The sequence below is a fragment of the Felis catus genome, chromosome B4, assembly GCF_018350175.1.
Source record: "Felis catus isolate Fca126 chromosome B4, F.catus_Fca126_mat1.0, whole genome shotgun sequence".
NCBI classification, from domain to species: Eukaryota; Metazoa; Chordata; class Mammalia; order Carnivora; family Felidae; genus Felis; species Felis catus.
This window is the reverse complement of record NC_058374.1, coordinates 136,536,123-136,557,061: the sequence shown is the minus strand read 5'-3', so window position 1 is coordinate 136,557,061 and position 20,939 is coordinate 136,536,123. Positions and strand designations below refer to the sequence as shown.

Here is a 20,939-nt window from a genome sequence, read left to right as displayed (position 1 = left end):
TGGTATTAATTGCCTATTATAGCAGGTATTTGAACACATCTCCTCTTTCGTCTGAAGAAAATATTAGCATATCGTAGAGCTGTTGGGACAGATTGTATCTGAGCCACTTTTTCCTCCCCGCAGAAAAGCCTATCAATCATAACTGAATATAGTGATTAATAATGTCACATCTCTTATTCGTGTGTCTGTGCACAACTAAATGAAGTAGAATGCTTACATTCTGATCTGGAGAATCTCACATAACAAAATCATCAGTTGCCATTTTCAAAAAAAATTGGATTGAAGATGCTTCTCTCCCAGGACCTATTTTTGGTTGCTCTATTATTAATTTACTAAAGGCTCTGTCAGGAAGCTAACACAAAGATTCTGTGACATCAGAATTTGTATCATTTCAGACTAAGTTTACGGTTTTTTGTTTTTTCTCATTAGGTTATTTATTTTTGAGAGAGAGAGAGGCAGAGGGTGAGCAGGGGGAGGGGCAGAGAGAGAGGGAGACACAGAATCCGAGGCGGGCTCCAGGCTCCGAGCTGTCAGCACAGAGCCCGACGCGGGGCTCGAACCCACGAACCGCCAGATCATGACCTGAGCTGATTTCGGAAGCTCAACCGACTGAGCCACCCAGGCGCCCCGTTTTGATTTTTGTTTTTGTTTTTTTAATCTTCTTGCATGTGGCAAAATCAATAGTTCAGTCAAGATCGTAGGGGAGATGGGCTGGGGCACTCGGGCCACCACTCACTGTCCCAATGCCCCTGTGCAAGCCAGTGTCTCTGGAGGCTGTTTCCTCAGCTGTGAAATGGAGAAAGTATTGCGAAGTTTTTCCAATATTGTCTAGATTCTTGGTGGCAATAAACGTAAAATGAACTTGCTCTAGTGCTGGGGCCGTAGAAGTTACTCAAAAAATCGGGAGTCTGCATTTGGAGGAGAGAAGACATGAGTTGTCACGAGGAAAGTGAAATGATGGCATGTGGTCATTTGTGGTTTTAGGCCACAAAGAGAGCTCTGTGCCCCAGGCACGTCTGGGCTCCGGACTCACCACTGTCTGCAGAGCAAATGGCAACTTTTCCTTATATCTTATTTGCAGTTTTTCTTTACTGGCCCTTCGTCCATGTCCAGTCCATCAGCAAGTCTGTCTGCTGTGTCCTTGTGCCGTATCTGGAACCCGTCCACCTCTTCCGTCCCCGCTGCCACCGGTGTCCCCACCCTGTGCTTTGTCAGGAACCCCCGGACTGCTTTTCCTGTTCCTGCCCGGGCCCCTTACACTATTCCGCAGGACACCCAGAGTTATCTGTTCAAAACAGATGTCAGATCTCACCAGACCCCTCTGGTTAAGATGTCCTGTGGCTTTTGGTTGCCCATCGAGGAAACATTCCCCAAGCATCCCGGCTTATAGTGCTCAGCCTGGGAGCTCTCTCCAGGGAGATTTTTTTTTTTTAATGTTCATTTTTGAGAGAGACAGAGAGACAAAGCGTGAGCAGGGGAGAGGCAGAGACAGAGAGGGAGACACAGACTCCAAAGCAGGCTCCAGGCCCTGAGCTGGCAGTACAGAGCCCGACACGGGGCTCGAACTCACAGACCGTGAGATCATGACCTGAGCCGAAGTCAGACGCTTAACTGATTGAGCCACCCAGGTGCCCCCAGGGAGATTTTTTTTGACCAACCTATCTAAAATTCCATATTTCCCCCAACACTTAGAACATTCTGAGGTTTTAGTGTGTTTACGTGTTTGTCACTAAGATAGATGTTCCCCGGGGGGCGGGTGCCTTCTCTGTCTTGCTCACTGTTGTGACTTTAGTGCCTTGAGCTGATCCTGGCACTTAGGGTGACCTCAGGAAACATTTACTAAATGGATAAATAGTTCTGTAGGAAAGGTTCCCAGTAATTAGAGTAGCCGGGAAACACTGCATGGGACAGGTGAGACTGGTGGTCAAGGTGGGCCTTGGATGGGGTTTCAATGTGCTGAGGACAGAGCAAGAAATGGGATGTGGGGTAGCTTTATAGATTTGGCACCTTTAAAAATATATATACAGATTAAAAGAAAAATTTTTAAGTTTATTTATTTTGGTGGGGGGGGAAGAGGGTGTGTTCAGGAGGGGGAGGGGCAGAGAGAAGGAGAGAGAGAGAGAGAGAGAGAGAGAGAGAGAGAGAGAGAGAGAGAGAATCCCAAGCAGGCTCCGCACTATCAGCACAGAGCCCGATGAGGGGCTTGAACCCACAAACTTCGAGATAACAACCTGAGTCGAGATCAAGAGTCAGTCGCTTAACTGACTGCCCCACCTGGAGAACCCCTAGATTTGGGACTTTTAAAACCCCTTGTTGTTTAGACATAGGGCTTATTTTCATGGCTGTGTCAGAAGTTCCGTGGTAGCTAAAACCTCTTATTGGAAGTCTTTATGTGTTGCAGGTAAACCTTTTGCAAATAAAAATCAAAGGTGGGAGAAGGTTTACCTGGCCTATGGTGTATGTAGCGACGAGTTTCCCTCTTCATTCTGGCCGCAAGGAAACCCGAAGCCAGGTTTTTGGAGTTTTGCTCCATTGTAGCAACTCTGACTCTTTGGTTGCTTTAGCTCTTTTTCCAGCACCCTCTTCTCTGTTCCCGTGGATCTCATTTAACTGTCTTTTTGCGGAAGCTTGTTCAGTTTTCGGTAAAGGCAAGATTTGTCTGCGTTCAGTAAGTAAATGCATCGTTCTGGGCCCGTGGGGGCGAGCGTCAGAGCGGTGAGGGGAAGCGTCAGCCCTGGGCACCGAGGCGAAGCCTTTGTTCAAGGTGAACAACGCCCGGCCACTGCCCCTCCCACATGTCCCCAAATTGAAAGTTTGCGTTTATGGGGTTCTGAATGTAGTCTAATTTTTTCCTATCTGGTTTGGCTCATCTCTACCAGCTGGTAAATAGGAAATGTTCACGGTAGGAAGCCAATACTCTGCAGAGTGTAAACAGATGGAATCGATATAAAGTGACAAGCTAGACTGTGCTATTGAGAATACAGAGCCAAAAGTAAGAACATAACAGTCAAGCTACTTATTCCGTTCCAGTTCATTTAGTCCTGAATAGCGCCTCATATCTGCACAGCTGTGTTGTTCTTTTTTTCCCCCTCTTTCTTTCTTCTGGGTTGATAATGACAATTTCAAAGAAAAACTTTAATTAAAGATTTTATACGAAATAGCCAAAAGTAGAATAATAAGGAAAATGAGCACTGATGTGTTTATTGTAAGAAAAAATCCTCTTGCACGGTTTCATTTAAAAAATTTACTCCTTAAATTTAAAATGAATGTAGTCGTGGTGACAGAAAGGTGCCAGACTGACAGCCGTGGATGCTGAACCCTTCCATTTTGGCTGCAGAGCCAAGACTTCGAAGCTGCTAGAAGCCCCCTCCCCTTGGGGCTCATGTCCCCAGGCAGGCGGGGAGAATGCCGCGCTGACCCCCTTGCGCTAGAAACCGGGCAAGGAAGGGTGATTCCGGGGGAGGAACCGCACAGAAAATAGTTAAACGGGAGCCAGTAAGATACCAGTGTGGACACTTGAAGTCAACTTACTGTTCGGGTTGTGCTCCGGCGTGTAGAAGCTGGGCCTTCCTCCGGGGAGGGCCACATCGGAGCCGGGTCTAGAGAAGGATTATTTTGCAGCCTAGCTGGGGCTTCTGGGCTTCTGGGAGGGAACATTAGGCCTTTTCTCACCTCCTTTAACGTCTGGGCGGTCATATTTATTTGGGTTCACAGCTTTCCTTCCTGGAGCCCAAAGTGCCATAAAAGAATTTTCAACAAAGAACCGTAGAGTACAAATAACAGCCACTGTTAGCAGTTTATTGAACCATCTGAACTCGGTGGGGTACAAATATGAAGCAGCTTGATTGCTTCTTCTCTCTGTTCTTAAGCAGCCGCTAGCAAATTTGCCTTTTCGTCCCTTAAGCGTATCTCAGGCAGGTCTCCTGGCTCTCTGGCCACATTTACTCACGCACACGTCTCGCACGGCCTAGTCCGGTTTCAACCTTGAGCTCAGGCCCAGCTCAGCTGGCCACCTCCTCCCCTTCCCGCTGCGCGAGCGGCGCACGACCTGCTTACTCTCTGGTCCTTCTCTCCCTCTCCCCCCGTGACCGTTGGGGTCTGTGATGAGGGCCGAGGAAAGGGAACATGTCTTTCTCTCTCTGCACTGGTGTCCTGGTGTCCTCTGTGGACACCATATAAAGGCTCCTCCCTTACGGGGCACAGGGGCAGTTATGAGGACTGTGCTGCGTGGGCCTTCAAACTATGTGGTTCCCTGATGCAGAGGTTCAGTCCTGGCTTAACGCCCTCTGGACCTCCTCAGCTCTACTCCTGGTGGTCCAGTGCACATCCTCAGGTGCATGGGTCCCTTACCTGAGGAGCAGCCCCTGGGAGCGGGACAACTCAAGCCCTGCCTTTCTTGGTCTCCACTTAACCCGTGGAAAACTTACACGTTCCATCCATACCAAGAGTAGGCTTGCAGGCTGCTCTGACCTGCCCCTCCCACTCTGCTGTCTCTGTCCCGTTCAACTTACCCCAGGATGATATACAGCAGATCACTGAGTCCGCTGGGAAATGAGATCCCTACACATCCTTCTCGTGGTTACCTGTCCTATCTGTACAAGGAGTTACTTGGCCTACTAATGTCTCTTTCCCCCCATAAATGCTGTAGTCACCCCATCCATCCATCTCTGTCCATCCATAATCTATCCATCATCCTTTTATCCATCCATCCATCCATAATCATCTATCATCCATTCTTTTATCTATTTATCCATCCATCTATCCATCATCCATCCAACCATCCATCCATCCATCCACACACTCATCCATCCATCCATCCAACCATCCATCCATCCATCCACACACTCATCCATCCATCATCCATCCATAATCCATTCATCTATCCATCCATCCATCATCCATCCATCCTTCCATCCATCACCCATTCATTTATCCATCTATCCATCCATTATATGTATATACATTCACCCATTCAACAAATATTCATTGATCCAGGCCCTCTTCTTGGTCCTGGACCCTTGCCTACTGAAGAAGACCTTACACTTTCTCAAGCTGCTGTTAACTTGGCCTGGGAAGTGGGGGCAGTGAAAGGGTTAGAGGAGTTGGCTGGGGTGTGAGGGAGTAGTAATACTTCAGCTGCTCAGTATTCTTTAACGTGGGTATGTGGTTATTTGGTTGTTTGGAACTCTGTCCTCAGCCTTTGGTCCCAACTCATAATTCCCATCCCACCACCATTTATTGAATATGTTCCACATGCGGTACCTGCACACATGAACTCATTTCATCTCAACCACATACTGATGGAATGTCTTTATTCATTCCCATTTCACAGATGAGGAAACTGAAGTTCAGTGGTCAGGTTACTGTTTCAAGGTTACTTGAAAACTAGTGCAGAGCTGGGATTCAGAGTCTTGCTTCAGAGCCTGCCTCTGGTGCCCTGCGTTGCCTGGAGGTCCCTTGTGGAGAGGGAGGGAAGGAAGCGTTGGAGCACTGGCTTTGTGGTCGGGGTGGGGCCCCCACTGCTGCAGCCCAGAGCAGTTGATGCGGTTTTCAGTGCGGTTCGCCACCATGCCTGGGGGAGTTTTCTCTCCTCCCATCTCCCTGCTTTACTCTTTTTTTTTTTTTTTAACATTTATTCATTTTTGAAAGGCAGAGAGAGACAGGGTGCAAATGGGGGAGGGGCAGAGAGAGAGGGAGACGCAGAATCTGAAGGAGGCTCCAGGCTCCGAGCCATCAGCACAGAGCCCGACGTGGGGCCCCAACTCACGGACCGCGAGATCATGACCTGAGCCGAAGTCGGACGCTCAATCGACTGAGCCACCCGGGCGCCCCTCCCTGCTCTTCTCTTAAAGGTCAGATGTTCTCTGCTTCTTGTAATAACACTTATGAGTCTGCCCTCCGTAAATTCATCTAAATCTTATTTTGAATATTTTAATTTTGCTCCTGTTGTTGCCCCCATACCCACCCGTCTCCCCCTTCCGTAATCACTTTCTCTTTTCACTTCACTCCTATGTGAAATAGGGCTTCATTTCTTTCCTGGAAATGTTAGGTGAACGAGTCCCGGTTTGTGTGGCCACACGGCAGAACTTAAAGCTTTCTATCTGCTTTTCTCCAGTCCTGCCGTCCAGGTGGAAGATTCTGGGCTTTTTAGTCTGTCCTCGCTGTGGTTCACCACCCATCATCCCCCTTGTTCTTGGCTGTCTCCCCAGCCTGGGGCTCCAAGGACGTGGAGAGGGCCACATACTGCCTTGCTCTGGAGGCATATGGTACCGCCCGGGGTGCTGGGTGCACTGGGGACCAGCAAGGGGGAAGGCAGGGGCGGGGTCCAGGGTACTGGGGGAGCTAATGCCAGCTAGCATTAGCGGGAGAGGGTAGAGGGTCTGTGTCTGTGGTGGCCAGCACACAGCCTGGTGCGGGGCTCGCTCAGAGAGCCATGGGAAGCAGCTCCTGTCTGGGCCCAGGCTGCCCAGGGTGGGCCGGGACTAGTCTGGTGCAGGGCATGGGGAAGATGGCTGGGAAGAGAAGACTTGAAGCACCTTCCTCGTAGCCTCAGACCCATTTCCTGGCTCCAAGTCCTTATTATTATTATTATTATTTTAAAGGTTTTTGAGAGAGAGAGAGAGAGAGAGGGAGAGAGAGAATCCCAAGTAGGGTCCGTGCTCAGCATAAAGCCTGACGCGAGGCTCGATCTCACGACCGGGAGATCATGACCTGGGCCGAAATCAAGGGTCGGACACTTAATCGACTGAGCCACCCAGGCGCCCCATGGCTCCAAGGCTTTAAAGCCATAAGTAGCTACTGTTCTGGTTTTCTTTTAAATCCTCAGGGCTTCTCCTGTGTTTGTGCACATAAAGCTCCTCGACTTCGCACAGAGGCAGGTGGGAGTCCGTGGGTGGGAGTGGGACAGGGGTCGCGAGCTTGTTCTGTAAAGACAGTAGGTAATGCTGTCTTTGCGGGCCAGGTGTTCTGCCCCAGCACTCATCTCTGCCCCCGTTTGTCGGGGGAGGCAGCCAAGGGGCAACGTGCAAATGAGCGGGCATGGCCGGGCAGCGTGAAATGTGCCTGTGGACTCTGAAATGTGAAATTCATCTTTCACGTGTCACCAAATAGCCTTCTTTTGAATTTGTTTTAAGTCGACCATTAACAAATGTAAAAATCATGCCTAGCTTGTAAGCGACACAAATGGGCGGTCGGCAAGACTTTGCCGCGCCCGGAACGCAGGAGAGGGAGTCGGGCCTCTGTAGTCGGGGACGCCAGGCTAGGAGAGCGCCCCTTTCCAGGCCCATCTCTGGGCAGTAAGGAGGGCAAGGCCACGGGTTCTTTTCTGGGAAACTTGCCGGGTGTGGAGGGAGGAAGTAGGGGGCTCTTCTCCTTTTGCTGACAGAGGACCAGTGTTTGCCTCTCTTCGTGGGTTTGGCCCTCTGGATCACCCCTCCCTCAGAGCGGTGGGAATGGAGGGACGGAGCCCTGGGGAGCAGAGGCCAGACAGGGAGCTGGGTGCCCGTTTCAGGCTTGATCTTGTCATACCCCCCGATGACAAGATCGAAGCTAGGGAGCCAGCGGCCGGGTGGAAGTGTAACTAGGAAAGCCAGTGGGAGGACGCGGGATCCTGCCCCCCGAGGAACTGTGGCGGGGCCGGGGGAAGGGCTCAGGGCAGCAGACCCAGCTTGCTAACTCGCTCTGCAAATATTTATGAACATCCACGCCGTCCAGGTGCCGTTCGAAGCCCGGCGGGTATAGCGGCAAATAAAACCACGTCCTTCTCCTCGGAGTTTACGCTTCAGTGGAGGAAGGGAAACGATAAACAGATACAGAAAGGAAATATGGAAGGGGCCCGGGGGGAAGATGAACGCCAAGAGAAAAAGAAAGCGAGAGGTCGGAGAAGGATGCGAGCGCAGGCTTCTGTATGGGCCATCGAGGAGGGCTTCCCAGGAGCAGGCGGCGGGTGACAGACCTGAATGAAGGCCAGGAGGGAGCTTCAGGAGGAGGAGACCGAACGTGCAAAAGTCTTGAAGGATGGGCATGCTTGGTACGGGCCGGAGAAAGCAAGGCGGCCGGGCAACTGGAGCAGAGAGAGCCGGGGAGGGCAGGAGGGGCGGGGAGGAGAGGGAGTGGGGGTCGGACGACTAGGGCTTCGCAGGCCTGGCGGGGGCTTTCCAGCCTGGGCCAGAGAGCCTGCCGGGCTTGGGAATTTGAGCAGTTCGCTGTGGCTGGAGCCCAGGGACTGTGGGAGGGGGCGAGATCGTGGGATTTGGAGCTGGCGTGGGGGGTAAGCAGGAGGCTCAGAGACAGTGGCTCTTAATACAGACATGTCCCACTTATACCAAAATGGCCCACGTCTAGCTGGCCTAGAAAGGAGCTCGATGCTGCCCACGCCATCCTATTTTTCTGTCTCCACCTTCTCCTCCCCTGCCTCCCCCCGCCCTCGCTTTTCAAGGGAGCCGGGACACGGGATGGGGCACGGCCACGGCCACTGTCGTGCCCCCAGCCATTTTGTCCCTTGATACTCTTTTCTTCCTTCGTGTCGCGTATGGGACGAGTCTTCTACACGGTGGCCCTAACTCCGCGGCTTTGATAAGCCTCGCCATCTGCAGCTCAGTTCAGATCCTGCCAAACTTCAGTCTGACAAATGATAAGAAACTTGGAGACATACCTCTGGTGGGTGTGAGTTCTGTGCCAGACTGGCTGCTTCCTGGCTTTCCACGCCGGAGACCCATATGGGCCGCTTCGGGGTTTTAAAAAAGCGCATCGCCTCATGTCCTCCGTTTTACCCGAAGAGGTGGAGCGAGAATTTGGCGGCAGACCAGGTGCCGAGGTTTCTGTCTGACCACAGAGCAAGTGCGGTCCGTGGCCGGGGCTCCGTTCTTTTAGACAAAGCGGTTGGGCTGAGGGCGGACGCCTGCGAGCCGCGGCCTCACCTTAGCGGATGCGGTTCCCGCTCCTCCTCGCTGGGCATTCCGCGTTTGGGATATTAAGATGGTCTTAGCCGGTGTTAGAAGTGGGACACGTGTATGGAACTTAGCGTGGGGCTTGGCACAGAACAGACGTTCAATTAATATTTGTTCAGTTATCATATGATCGTAACCATTATCACACAGTAGACGGAGTCATTCTGACATTCAGGATCGGCCCGCGGAGGTATTTGCAGACGCATAACAAAGCTTGCTCAGAGGGTGGCTTTTTCCCAAGCAGGAGAAAGAGAAGGCAGGTCGTTCCTTCATTCATTCGCTCGGACACCTACTGAGCCGGACCCCAGAGCCGAAGCCCTGAGCCCTGTCTGGGGAGCTGACGCTCCAGAAAGAAGCAGACAGCAAAGATGAGCCTTAAATCGGCTGGTGAGGGGGCACCCGGCCGGCCCAGTGGGTTAAGCGTCCGACTCCAGCCCGGGTCATGATCTCACGGTTCGTGAGTTCCAGCTCTCTGCTGTCAGCGCAGAGCCCGCTTTGGATCCTCTGTCCCCCCCGCCCCTCTCTGCCCCTCCCCTGCTAACGGTCTCTCTCTCAAAAGTAAAACGTTCAAAAAAAAAAAAAAAATCAGCTGGTGAGAAGTGCTCTGGAGACTAGAATCTGCGAATCGGGGATGGGGTCCTGACTTAACGCTCGCGGTCAGGAAGGCCTTTCTGACGAGACGACATGTGGGCCGAGATCCGGATGGAGTGAGGGAGTGAGACAGTGGGTGTCTGGGGAAGAATGTTCCAGGCAGAAAGAACAGCCAACGCAAACGCCTTGAGGCGGGAGGAGCCTGGAACTCGGGAGGAGCAGCATAGAGTCCGGGGCCGGAAAGCAGCGAGCCAGGGGACGGGTGGCGGGGGACGGGGAGGGGGGGCGGCTGAGGTGACAGAGCCGCCTGGGGCCGGTCTGTGGGGCCTGGCGGGTCAGGGTTTGTGGGGAGACGTGAGCGGGGCGATGTGGTGTGGGGGACGGGGTCGCGAGTGTCCGGTGGGTGGCGTCGCGGAACGGGGGGTGGGGGAGGCCTCTCACGTGGGTTTGGAGTCAGACGGACTTCGACACTGGAGAGCACGGGGCATTGTCTTGGAGCCACTTCTGTTTTCCTGCATAAATAAGGAGCGAGGCTCTCAGCGGGAAGGAAGGCCAGGGATGGGAAGGGAGGTGCGAGGATGGAGAAGGTGGACAGAGTCTGGTGGGGGTGGTGAGTGACTAACGCAGCAGAGCAGGATCCCACAGCGCCCTCGAGTGAGGGGACCCAGCTGAGTGGTGGATGGGCCGCCCTCTGCAGCCACGTCAGGTGCCTGGAATAGGCGGGGAGTTGGATTTAATCAGGGATGGGGGCTTGCCAAGGCTGAGGCGGGAGTGGGGAGCACGTAGGCAGGGGTGATTACAGAGACTGGCTGGGAGGGAGCGAGGACTGTGCACAGGAATTGGAGTGGCAGACGGGGGCCCTCGTGGGGAGAAGGCTGTGGGGTCCTGCACTCGAGGGAGGGAGCTGGAGCAGGGCGGGGGTGGCGGGAGCATGGGGCCTGATTCTGGAGAGTGGCCGTCACTGGAGATGACAGGGCTGGAGTCTCAGCAGGCAGCGGTGACCTCAGGCCGGGGGGAGGGCCAGGAGCTGAGAGATCCGGGGTCAGAGGTAGTCTTTGGGAAGCCACGAGTGGTCCTTGAGGCAGGGCAGGCCTGGCCGGGGCTAACAGCCCAGCTAGGAGGGCCTGGCATTTGTAGGTCCAAGCAGCCAGGGAGGAGAGGGAGCGGGTTCCTCAGCTCAGTGGTTCCTCGGGTGTGAGCACGAGCGCGGCCACCACAGAAGAGGGTCACCAGGAAGGGACCCATTCCCATCCCTGGAAGGGACCCATTGGAGGAAGTGTTGAGGAACTAGGAGATGTTAATGAGAGAAAAGGCCTGCTCGTCTTAGAGTTTTTCCCAAACCCCTTCCTTGAGGGGCACCGGTCACCTGACTCTGGGCTGGCCATAGACTTGACCTAGTGCAGGACGGTAGAATCAGACCCTCTAAGGCTGTACCAGACAGACATTCATCACTTTTCATCCACAGTCCGAACTCCAGCCTTCATGCTCCACCTTGCAGAATGCCTTCCCGCCCTGCCCTAGTCACCCCTCAGCTCAGATGCCTCCTCCTGCAGGAAGCATCCTGGATGACTCAGGAACTCTCTGTGAAGGCCTACGGCTCCACACTGTCTACGTTATCTGGCTCTTGTTCCCACAGCCCAGCTTCAGTGGATACTCATCTTATGTCTTGTCTTCTCTTTGGGTAGTGCGGCGAATGGGTTGGCTTACATTAGAATCCCAGCAAAATGGAGAATGGTGCTTCCTCCCCATGGGCTGGGGGGATTCAATCACACAGCTCCACACGTGAGCCCCAGCAGATGTTGTCCTCTAAGTACAAGTAGCCTTGGGATAAGCACACAGCTTAGTATTCTGCGTCTCCGTAGGGCTTATCCAAATGCCTTTCACGTCTGTGTGCCCAATAAATATGCATTTGCTGAGTTTGGGAAAGATCTCTATACGGATTTTCGAGAATAGTTTTTAAAAATTCAGAGGGGTTGGGGCACCTAGGTGGCTCAGTCAGTTAAGCGTCCGACTTCGGCTCAGGTCATGATCTTGAGGTTCGTGAGTTCGAGCTCCTCATCGGGCTCTGCGCTGACAGCTCGGAGCCTGGAGCCCGCTTCGGATTCTGTGTCTCCGTCTCTCTCTGCCCCTCCCCTGCTCGTGCGCTCTCTCTCTCTCTCTCAAAAGTAATAAACATTAAAAAAATTTAAAAATTCAAAGGGGTTGAGATCTACAGTCTTGCTTTGCAGCTGCTAGTAAAGAGAGTTTGCAAATGGCTATGAAAAAGATTGTACAAGTCCAGCCTTACCTGAACTGTAGTTTTTAAGTATCAATTAACAAAAAAAAAGATTTTTCGTATGGCTCTAAAAGGGAATGAATTGTGTATGAGACTTACTGCTTTACATCAGAAAGACTTTTTAAAAACTTACTAAGACCATTTACAGAGAAAATTGCTTTGCAAACATTCAATAAATGCAAAGTGTTCTTTTTTCCCATAGACCTGTCATTTCGCAATACCTACAACTGTGAGTCTTTGAAAACATTTTATTTTACAAGACGTATTTTAAACCGTTCACATTTTTTATGACCATTCTGGTTTTTAACACTGGGTCTTTTGACTTCTCCTAAATCACTTTCTCTACACAGATTTTCAAAAACATGAAAACTGTTATCAAAGCCTTCAAGCTCATTGATGTTAACAAGACTGGTCTGGTCCAGCCCCACGAGCTGAGGAAAGTTCTGGAGACCTTCTGTTTGAAGATGAAAGACGATGAATACAAAAAGTGAGTAAACGAAGGTGTGGGGAGAGATTGTGCGGTAGAACTTAACCCAGTTTCAAAGTGGGACCTGGCAGGTGCCCTGGGGTCCGACATCATCCCCTCCTGCCGTCTCCATCTTGGCTTTCTAAAAGAGGCGCTCGTGGCGTTTCTCCTGGGCCCGTGATGCTCCCTGCAAATGCTCATGCTCGAGAGCTAATGGTTCTAATTCCGAGAGTCCCCAGGGTGACAGTCATCTGGCCGGCAGGCCTGAACACATCTCGATTATTTAAGCGATCCATCACCCAGTTGTCTCGCCTTTCTGGTTGGCACCGCGCCCGCCATCCCCCGTGTTTCCCGTTCACAGTTGACTTTTACTCAAGGCCCGGGGTTAGAGAAGAACCAATTCCAGGATTTATTCATTAGCTGGTGTGCCCCCTGTTGGCTCTCCATCGTGGTATCATAACAGAAACTTAATTTTCCTCCGAGGACTGTTGTTGCTGGGGTTGGGGGAGGGCACCGCGGCAGGGGGACCGCGAATAACCGAACGTTTAGCCGCCTCACGGCTCTCCAAAGCCGCCGCCACCTGCTCCTGACTCGAGGGCAGTGTGTGGAAGCCTGCACGGGCATCTTTTTTTTTTTTGAGCCTCCAATAAACTCCAGATCATTTAGAAGAAGTCAAACGCTTGGCTTCCGTGGCTACCTGAGTTTCGAATGGAAGCCACTAGAAGGGGGCCCACGTTGAACTTCATTTCTGTGGGACTCCGCCAGGAAGCTCTCTTCCTCTTCCTGCCTTTACCCACTCTACTCAGCATCCCCCAGGCTGTTAACAGAAGTACCAAGCCTTATTATTTCCCTCCGCGCTGAAGAGCCTCACATCACACTGCAGTTATAAATCGCTCTGACAATGGCGGCTGTGCCTGCTTTTGCGTAGTGTCATAAAGACGATGTTGCTTCTGTCCGGAGAAGAGGAACCTGCTCTTGGAGCAAGGAAGTGTAGGGGGCCCGTGAGCGTGGCAGGGGCGCTGCGGGGTCTGAAGCTCAGGGAGACTTTATAGAAATGGGTATTGCCTGGTCTTTTGAATATGTTCTTCCTGTTTTCCTCTTCCTAACCCACCTCAGAATATAAAAGGACATAATAGATGTTTTAATTTTTACATCTTTCCGACTGGGAAAGTGTCCAGAGTAAGATCCAAACAAAACAAATTAAATAATTTTGTGCACGCAATTATAGAACAGAAGCAACACCCTTCTAAAACAGGCAATCAAAAAACAAAACAGTGTTTTATTTGACAATAAACCTTGTGTTTGGCACTGCGGTCTCCAACCTAGTAAATCTATAAAAAATGTTACTGCCTGTTTCCCCATCTCGTAAGTATTGAATAATAAAGAACTCCACAAATTTTTATTTGAGTTTTTTCCCTAAGCCTCGAGAACAATACTGTTTTCGTGATAAGGCTCGGGAAACTTAACATAATAGAATTGCTTTTCTTTAGAACAGAAACGCAAAGGATCAAAAGCAGACCATTTCTTCAATGGCTTTAATGCTTTTCTTATAGAAGCTCAAGAATATACTCTTTCCCTGAGAAGCTGCTTCAGTATTAACTTGGCCATTTTAGGTTTACCAGGCGGTAACAACCTGGGCTTTGAAGTCAGGCTCCGCTTGGGGTCAGGTCTGTGCTGCACCCTCCCCGGTTCTAGGGCTTTGGGAAGCTCCTGGGCCCCTCCGAGACCCAGCTTCCGCTTAAAGAAGTTTCTAGCTAGAAACCCCTTGCAGACTGACGCCAAGATGCTCCATAGTGTATAAAGCGGGTCTGGGATGCTCCTGGCGCATAGGAGGTGCCACTTTCCCGGCGACTCTGTCACGGTCGTAAAGATTCCAGGAACGCACCCCGTTCCCTAGACGACAGGTCTCTTTAGGCTGCAAAATACCGTCCGGTGTGTGTGCAGAAGAGGCGAGAGAGAATATCCTCGCCAATCTTACACTTGATCAGACCACCCTGAGACCCATTGGGTTATGCTTTTCCTTTCCCATCTCACACACCCTACCGTCCGTAGCCCCACAGGCCCAAGCATTTGGATCCCAGTAAAACAATGAATGGCCAGCCTAAAAAGCAAACAAACTCACTCGAGGTCAGCCCACTGCCTGTGCAGAGGAGTGAAGCCCAAGGCTGGTTGTAGGTGGTGATGCCGGAGAGGTTCATGGGTCGAAGGTGTCGTTCCCTTGACCCTGCAGTTGGCCTTCCTGTGTGACCCACTCGCCTGCAGGTCTGTGCAGACACGTGAGCTCTCCTGCCCTGAGTGCAGCTCCCTGGGAAAACGGCCCCGGCTGTTTTATCTCAGGAATGATCCTGTCTCCCCTGCCTGCATTCTTGTAAAAAAAAAAAAACCCTTGGAGGGGCGCCTGGGTGGCTCAGTCGGTTGAGCGTCCGACTTCAGCTCAGGTCATGATCTCCCGGTCTGTGAGTTTGAGCCCTGTGTCGGGCTCTGTGCTGACAGCTCGGAGCCTGGGGCCTGCTTCCGATTCTGTGTCTCCCTCTCTCTCTGCCCCTACCCCGCTCATGCTCGCTCTCTCTCTCTCTCTCTCTCTCTCTGTCAAAAATAAATAAACATAAAAAAAAAAAAAAAGCCCTTGGAGAAGCTGCATGCCTGGGCACTACTGAGACTTGGTTTTTGAGATTTTTATCTGTAGGAAATATTATCATGGGATTCTGTCTGTCTGTCCTCGATGAATCTGCAGCAGGGATTATGAATGCGGATGGGCTGGGTATTAGGAAAGGTCAGGATTCTCTTAGGAGGAAATACCAGTCTGAAGGAATGCTGGAGTTTTATGGAAAACAGGGAAGTTGGTGATGAGATATTTATCAATATCCGGACATTTTCCTGGAGCATCAGAGTAACCAACGCTTTCTATAGGACGGTAACTCAAATAGAAGCACAGTAGGTCAGCCTTCCGGGTCCCTGAGCCCACAGCCGTATTTTCACAAGACAGACTGTGGATGAAAGACGCAGCTACTCTGGGAGTTTCAGTGTTAACATCTGGCAGCTATCCTATCTCCAGATATTTTTTCTTATTAGAACAATGGGTAAGATTCGTCAGAGTGGGTGAGAAAAAGGTATGCATTGAAATGAACACATGACGTTACTCTTTGTTAAATTTGGAAAACAGAAAAATAACAAATACTTTAAGTGATAATTGCTAAATTTTTAGAAAGCAGCATGAAATTAGATAATTATAGAAACCAACACATATGGAGATAATATAACCAAACATTTAAAAACTGTCAATTTTTTCTCAATGTAATAATGCAGAAATCATCCAGGAAGCCATTTATCAAGTGGCAGATTTGAATAATAGAAGATTCATCTTGAAAAGAAAAAAATACTCAAACATCCTATTTATCTGAACTTAGAAAGAGTGTCTCAGTATATTTCAGGGAGAGATCATTGGTTTTGCCCCTCACTCCAGTGAACTGGGCCTCTGTTTGTCTCTGTGAAATGCTGTGCTGGGTCAAGAGGATGGGCTGGGTTCTCCCCTACACCCAGCTCTGGATTTCTCTGGTGACAGTGGCTTTCTGCTAATTGACTCATGGCCCAGATCCATTGCCCCCTATTTATTAGAGGAAAGTGGGACCTGCTTTTGCTGTCTGAGTGCAGCCTGAGTCCTGGCTGCTCCCTCCTCCTTCCAGAGAAGGGAGAAGACAGGTCCTGAGATGCACCTGTACTGTTTGAATCCTCACGCACACGTCGGTAGGCCAAGGAGAATGATCTCCTTCGAAGTATCTGTGTGTTTGAATCTTATGTTAACCATTCTTAGCATTGACTTTTTAATTCCAGCTCTAGCTAGAAATACATTAAAATGAATGCCAACCCCAGTGCTGAAGGATACCTTGCCTCGTTTTAGATTCTCTGTATTGTAATTTCTGATTACCAAAGAACATTTCTATTTCAGGTTTGCAAAACACTACAACATTGATAAAGACACCACAGTGGACTATAATGTTTTCTTGAAGAACCTCAGTGTAAATAATGACTTGAATCTTAGATATAAAACGGGAAATCCAGGTGAGTGTTTTGAAAGTACATAGCTAAAGATTTCAATATCGTTTGGCACAATGATTCCTCTTCTAGGACCTATTCTAAGGAATACTTACAAATATGGAAAATGCATTAGGTGCAGAAATAGCCATGGCATCATTGTTTAGAAGAATAACATAACTGTCTAACAGCAGAAAAAGGGTTAAGTGAGTCACAGAGTATCCATGCACAGCCATGAGCAGCGATTTCCATGAAGTTAATGGTAAACGTGGAAAGTGGATGGGGTGTTATCCGTAGATGATTAGAAAGAAAATTCTAAGACACAGATCGTCTTTAAGTGATATGTGCCTGGGTGTTGTTTCATTCTTCTTTCTGCTGCTTCTGTATATTCAAAAAAATTTTTTTAATTTTATTTATTTATTTATTTATTTATTTATTTATTTATTTATTTATTTATTTATTTATTTATGAGACAGCGAGAGACAGAGCATGAGCAGGGGAGGGGCAGAGAGAGAGGGAGACACAGAATCGGAAGCAGGCTCCAGGCTCCGAGCTGTCAGCACAGAGCCTGATGTGGGGCTCGAACTCACAGACCTTGAGATCATGACCTGAGCTGAAGTCGGACGCTCAACCGACTGAGCCACCCAGGCGCCCCATATTCAAAAATTTGTAATGAACACATTATCCCTTTAGTGATGGGAAAAAAATCTTAATATAAAAGGGCAAATAGCTGAGTAGTTTATGCATTCTCTTAGACACGTAAAGCCAGGCTCACACAGGCATGTAGCCTTGAGACAGAACGTTTTCTCCTTGCGCCGATGGCGTTTATCCCAGCCTCATCAACAAAGTGCCCAGAGTTGTTGACCTGCTGGATAGTTCTGGAGAGAGCAGAGTCCAGTCTCCCGGGGATGAATTTATGAAGAATGCAACTGGAGATTCTCCCTTGGGAGCCTTTGGTCATTTGAAGGCAAGTGGTTTCTTGCCTCGAGACGTGGTGGCACTGTCTGGTTTCAATTTAATTCAGCACAACAAATACCCTCGAGCACCTTCTGTGATTCTCAGATTTGCCACACTGGCAGGCTTAACAATGACAAATTCTCAGATTTTAGCTCGGTTCCTCTAAGATCACTGATAGCAGACTCCTTAGGGGGTCTCCTTGTTAACACCTCTCGAGTTTTAGGAATAACTAGACCAGATGCTCTTCCAAGAACCTGTTCATCCCTTATGTTTTGTTAGTTCATGTGCACAGCACTGGGCCCTTCATTGGCTTCGGAGCCAAGTAACATACTCTGTCTTTTTTTTTTTTAATTTTTTTTAATGTTTTTTTTTAAATTTATTTTTGAGACAGAGAGAGCGCATGAGCAGGGGAGGGGCAGAGAGAGAGGGAGACACAGAATCCGAAACAGGCTCCAGGCTCTGAGCCATCAGCACAGAGCCTGACGCGGGGCTCGAACTCATGGACTGTGAGATCATGACCTGAGCCGAAGTCGGACGCTTAACCGACTGAGCCACTCAGGCTTCCGTACATACTGTCTTTAAGGAGTGTGTGTGTGTGTGTGTGTGTGTGTGTGTGTGTGTGTGTTTTAAATGGGGCAGGTAAGGCATAAAACAAGTCACATAAAAGAGAAATAATAATATAAAGCACTAATTTGTTGTGCTCTGTATAGATACTTCATGAGCCTTAATTTTAATTTTTATTTCTCTCAACACCTTTGTGAGATGGGTATTATTATCCCATTTTTTAGATGAGAAAATTCAGACTCAAGGGTGCTAGATGAAGCTCCCAAAGTCATAGAGCTAGTTTTTGGTGGAGTTGAGATTTGAGCTGTTTAGCTCCAAAACAAACTGTACAAATGCCTGAGAGGGAAGAACAGAATGTCGTGGGGTGTGCACAGGAGGAGGAGGGCGGTCCAGGGAGGAGCCGGGAGGCACTTTTGCAGGCCCAGAGTTCACAGGATGCACATGACAAGCGTGGAGAGAATGTGAATTTCCCCCCAAAGGGGGAACGTGTTTGGCCGGAGCATGGGCTGTGAACTTTGTCCAAGGGAGATATAAGGTGGTGGTCTCCCTTGATCATAGAGACTTTTCATCACAAGTAAGTTTAGAGGCCTAACTTGAGAACCATACCATTCCACCATGCTTACCGAACATTTGTCCCATGCCAGGCCTGAGGCTGAGCACACTCCTGGACTGTCTCTCTTCATATTCTCCGCAGCCCTGTGAAGCAGACACTTTGGCAGATTAAGTAAAAAGATTGAAGTAAACAGTCAAGCCAATCCTACCACCCAGAATTAAGCACTGTCAGCGTGATGCCTGGCATCTTTCCGTGCAGATCTGTGGAAAGGAGAAGCAAGACAGACAGTCAGAAATAGCTTTGTAGAAATGGGTTCCTAGAGATGGCCTTTTATCAGTTTTGACTTTTACTTGAGCATATCAGAAGCACAGGAATTGCAACGAAACTAAAGAAAATCCTGACTATGTCTTGGCTGGAGGTAATACCCATGGGTCACGCGTTTCCGTCCCCCAACGTCAGAGACTTTGACCCACTGCCTCTGATACTGATGGGGCTGTGCAGAAGTCTGACGCTTGTCTAGTTTCCCCCTTATCCACGACGTGCTCCTCCTAGCTGGCTTCCCAAAGGAATTACTTGGTCCTGAGTTTCAGAAATGTAGCTAGGATAGGTCATGCTGTTGAGCCTTTTGCACAGTGTGTTTTTAATCTGCAAGTCCAATTACTTTTTCATTTCAAGATTTTTTTTTAAGTACTATTACATCTTCGAATACATCTTTGGTTTCATTTTCCTGATTTTTAACTTCGCTGTTGCAGATTATCCTTATGTTGGATTGTCTTTGTCTTTTGTGTCTGTTAAGTTATCTTAAAGTGCCTTTTTATTTCTTTGCCTTTTTCCTCTGAGGTCACAGTGACATCTCAGTCTTTTATCTACACTTGTGATCTGATTTTTGCCAAGGTCTTTTTTTTGTTCCATGTGATTTCTACCTTATTTATTACTTCTATCATGGCATTGCCTTTGGTTTACGATATTACTTTCCCTCTCGTTTTGTTGTCTTACCATCTTGTTTGACTGAGTTTGTGTGCTTTTTTCGTGTTTATGTGTTTATTTTGAGAGACAGAGAGAGAGAGCATGTGTGTGTGTGAGTGAGGAAGGGACAGAGAGAGAAGGAGAGAGAGAATTTCAAGCAGGATGTGTGCTGTCAGCTCCATCACAGGGCTTGATCTCATAGTTCGTGAGATCATGACCTGAGCCAAAATCAAGAGTCAGATGTTTAACTGACTGAGCCACCCAGGCACCCCTGAACTTGTGTTCTTATGAATATGTTCTTTTTTAAATTAATGTTTATTTATTTTTGAGAGAGAGAGCGCGTGCGCACGCGCTCAAGTGGGGGAGGGGCAGAAAGAGAGAGGGAGACACAGAATCCGAAGCAGGCTCCAAGCCCCGAGCTGTCAGCACAGAGCCTGACGCAGGGCTCAAACTCACGAACCATGAGATCAGGCCTGAGCCGAAGTTGGACGCTTAACCGACTGAGCCACCCAGGTACCCCTGAGGATGTTCTTTAAAACAATTTTGTACCTTTTATATTTTATTCCAAGATGAGATCTTTGCCTTTTTGCATTATGCTCCTCTCCTTCTTTCTCAGTCCACCTACACCAGCCTCCCACACTTTTCCAGTATTGTTTTCATAATTTCGAGAACATGGGGTAAACTGATGATTTTTTTATTCTCTTGTATGTCTTTAATTAATTAGAATCTACCTCAAACTAATATTATACTAATTCTCATGAAGTATAAGGGCTTTACAACAGTATTTGCCCATTCTTCTTTCCTGTCTTTTGCTACAGTGCTGTTATATGTTGTACTTTTATATACACTAGAAACACAGAATGCATTGCTATAGCTTCTGTTGTTCCGCTGAGATTTGCTGTCTGTTCACTCATTAAGAGTATAGTTTCCCTTTTGTTCTCAAGCACTTATGTTGAAATTAAAACTCTCAAAAGCTTTAAAATTTTTATCTGCTATTTCCAGCCTTTAGGTCATCTCCAAGTCTGGTTCTTTATTGATTACTTTTTTTTCTTAAATATGAGGGATCACAGTTTTCTGTCTTGTTTTGTTTTGCGACGTCTAGCAACTTTGGAATTTAGCCTGGATACAGCAAATTTTGCATTGTAGAGACTTTAGATTCTGTTATGTTCCTCTGAAGAATATAAGTATTTGTTTTAGCAGCCAGTTTATTTAGCTACACTCAGACTCTAGTCTTTGTCCTCCCTGAGGGCTTTAACACTTGAAATCTTTGTTCTGCTATTTTAGCCTTAGCTGGGCATCTTATTGTCTGCTCTATATATCTTGTTCAGGGATTAGCCAAAGATTTTGGCAGAAATTATCCACAGACTTTGGAAATCCTTCTCCAAGCCCTTCTTTTTTTTTTTTTTTTTTTTAATTTTTTTAACGTTTATTTATTTTTGAGATAGGGAGAGACAGAGCATGAACAGGGGAGGGTCAGAGAGAGGGAGACACAGAATCTGAAGCAGGCTCCAGGCTCTGAGCTGTCAGCACAGACGCAGGGCTAGAACTCACGGACCGCAAGATCATGACCTGAGCCGAAGTCGGCCG

The 20,939-nt window shown here is 48.9% G+C and overlaps 1 protein-coding gene across 2 annotated transcripts in view; it reads left to right on the top strand.

Moving 5' to 3' along the window:
* The window catches only part of EFCAB6 (EF-hand calcium binding domain 6), a 248,861-nt gene that overhangs the window by 58,514 nt on the left and 169,408 nt on the right, over window positions 1-20,939 (top strand). For both annotated transcript variants that reach the window (XM_023257575.2, XM_023257574.2), the window contains exons 8-9: window positions 12,165-12,301; window positions 16,227-16,339. In XM_023257575.2, the coding sequence (XP_023113343.2) occupies window positions 12,165-12,301; window positions 16,227-16,339 (250 nt within the window). The remainder of the gene's footprint in view (window positions 1-12,164; window positions 12,302-16,226; window positions 16,340-20,939) is intronic.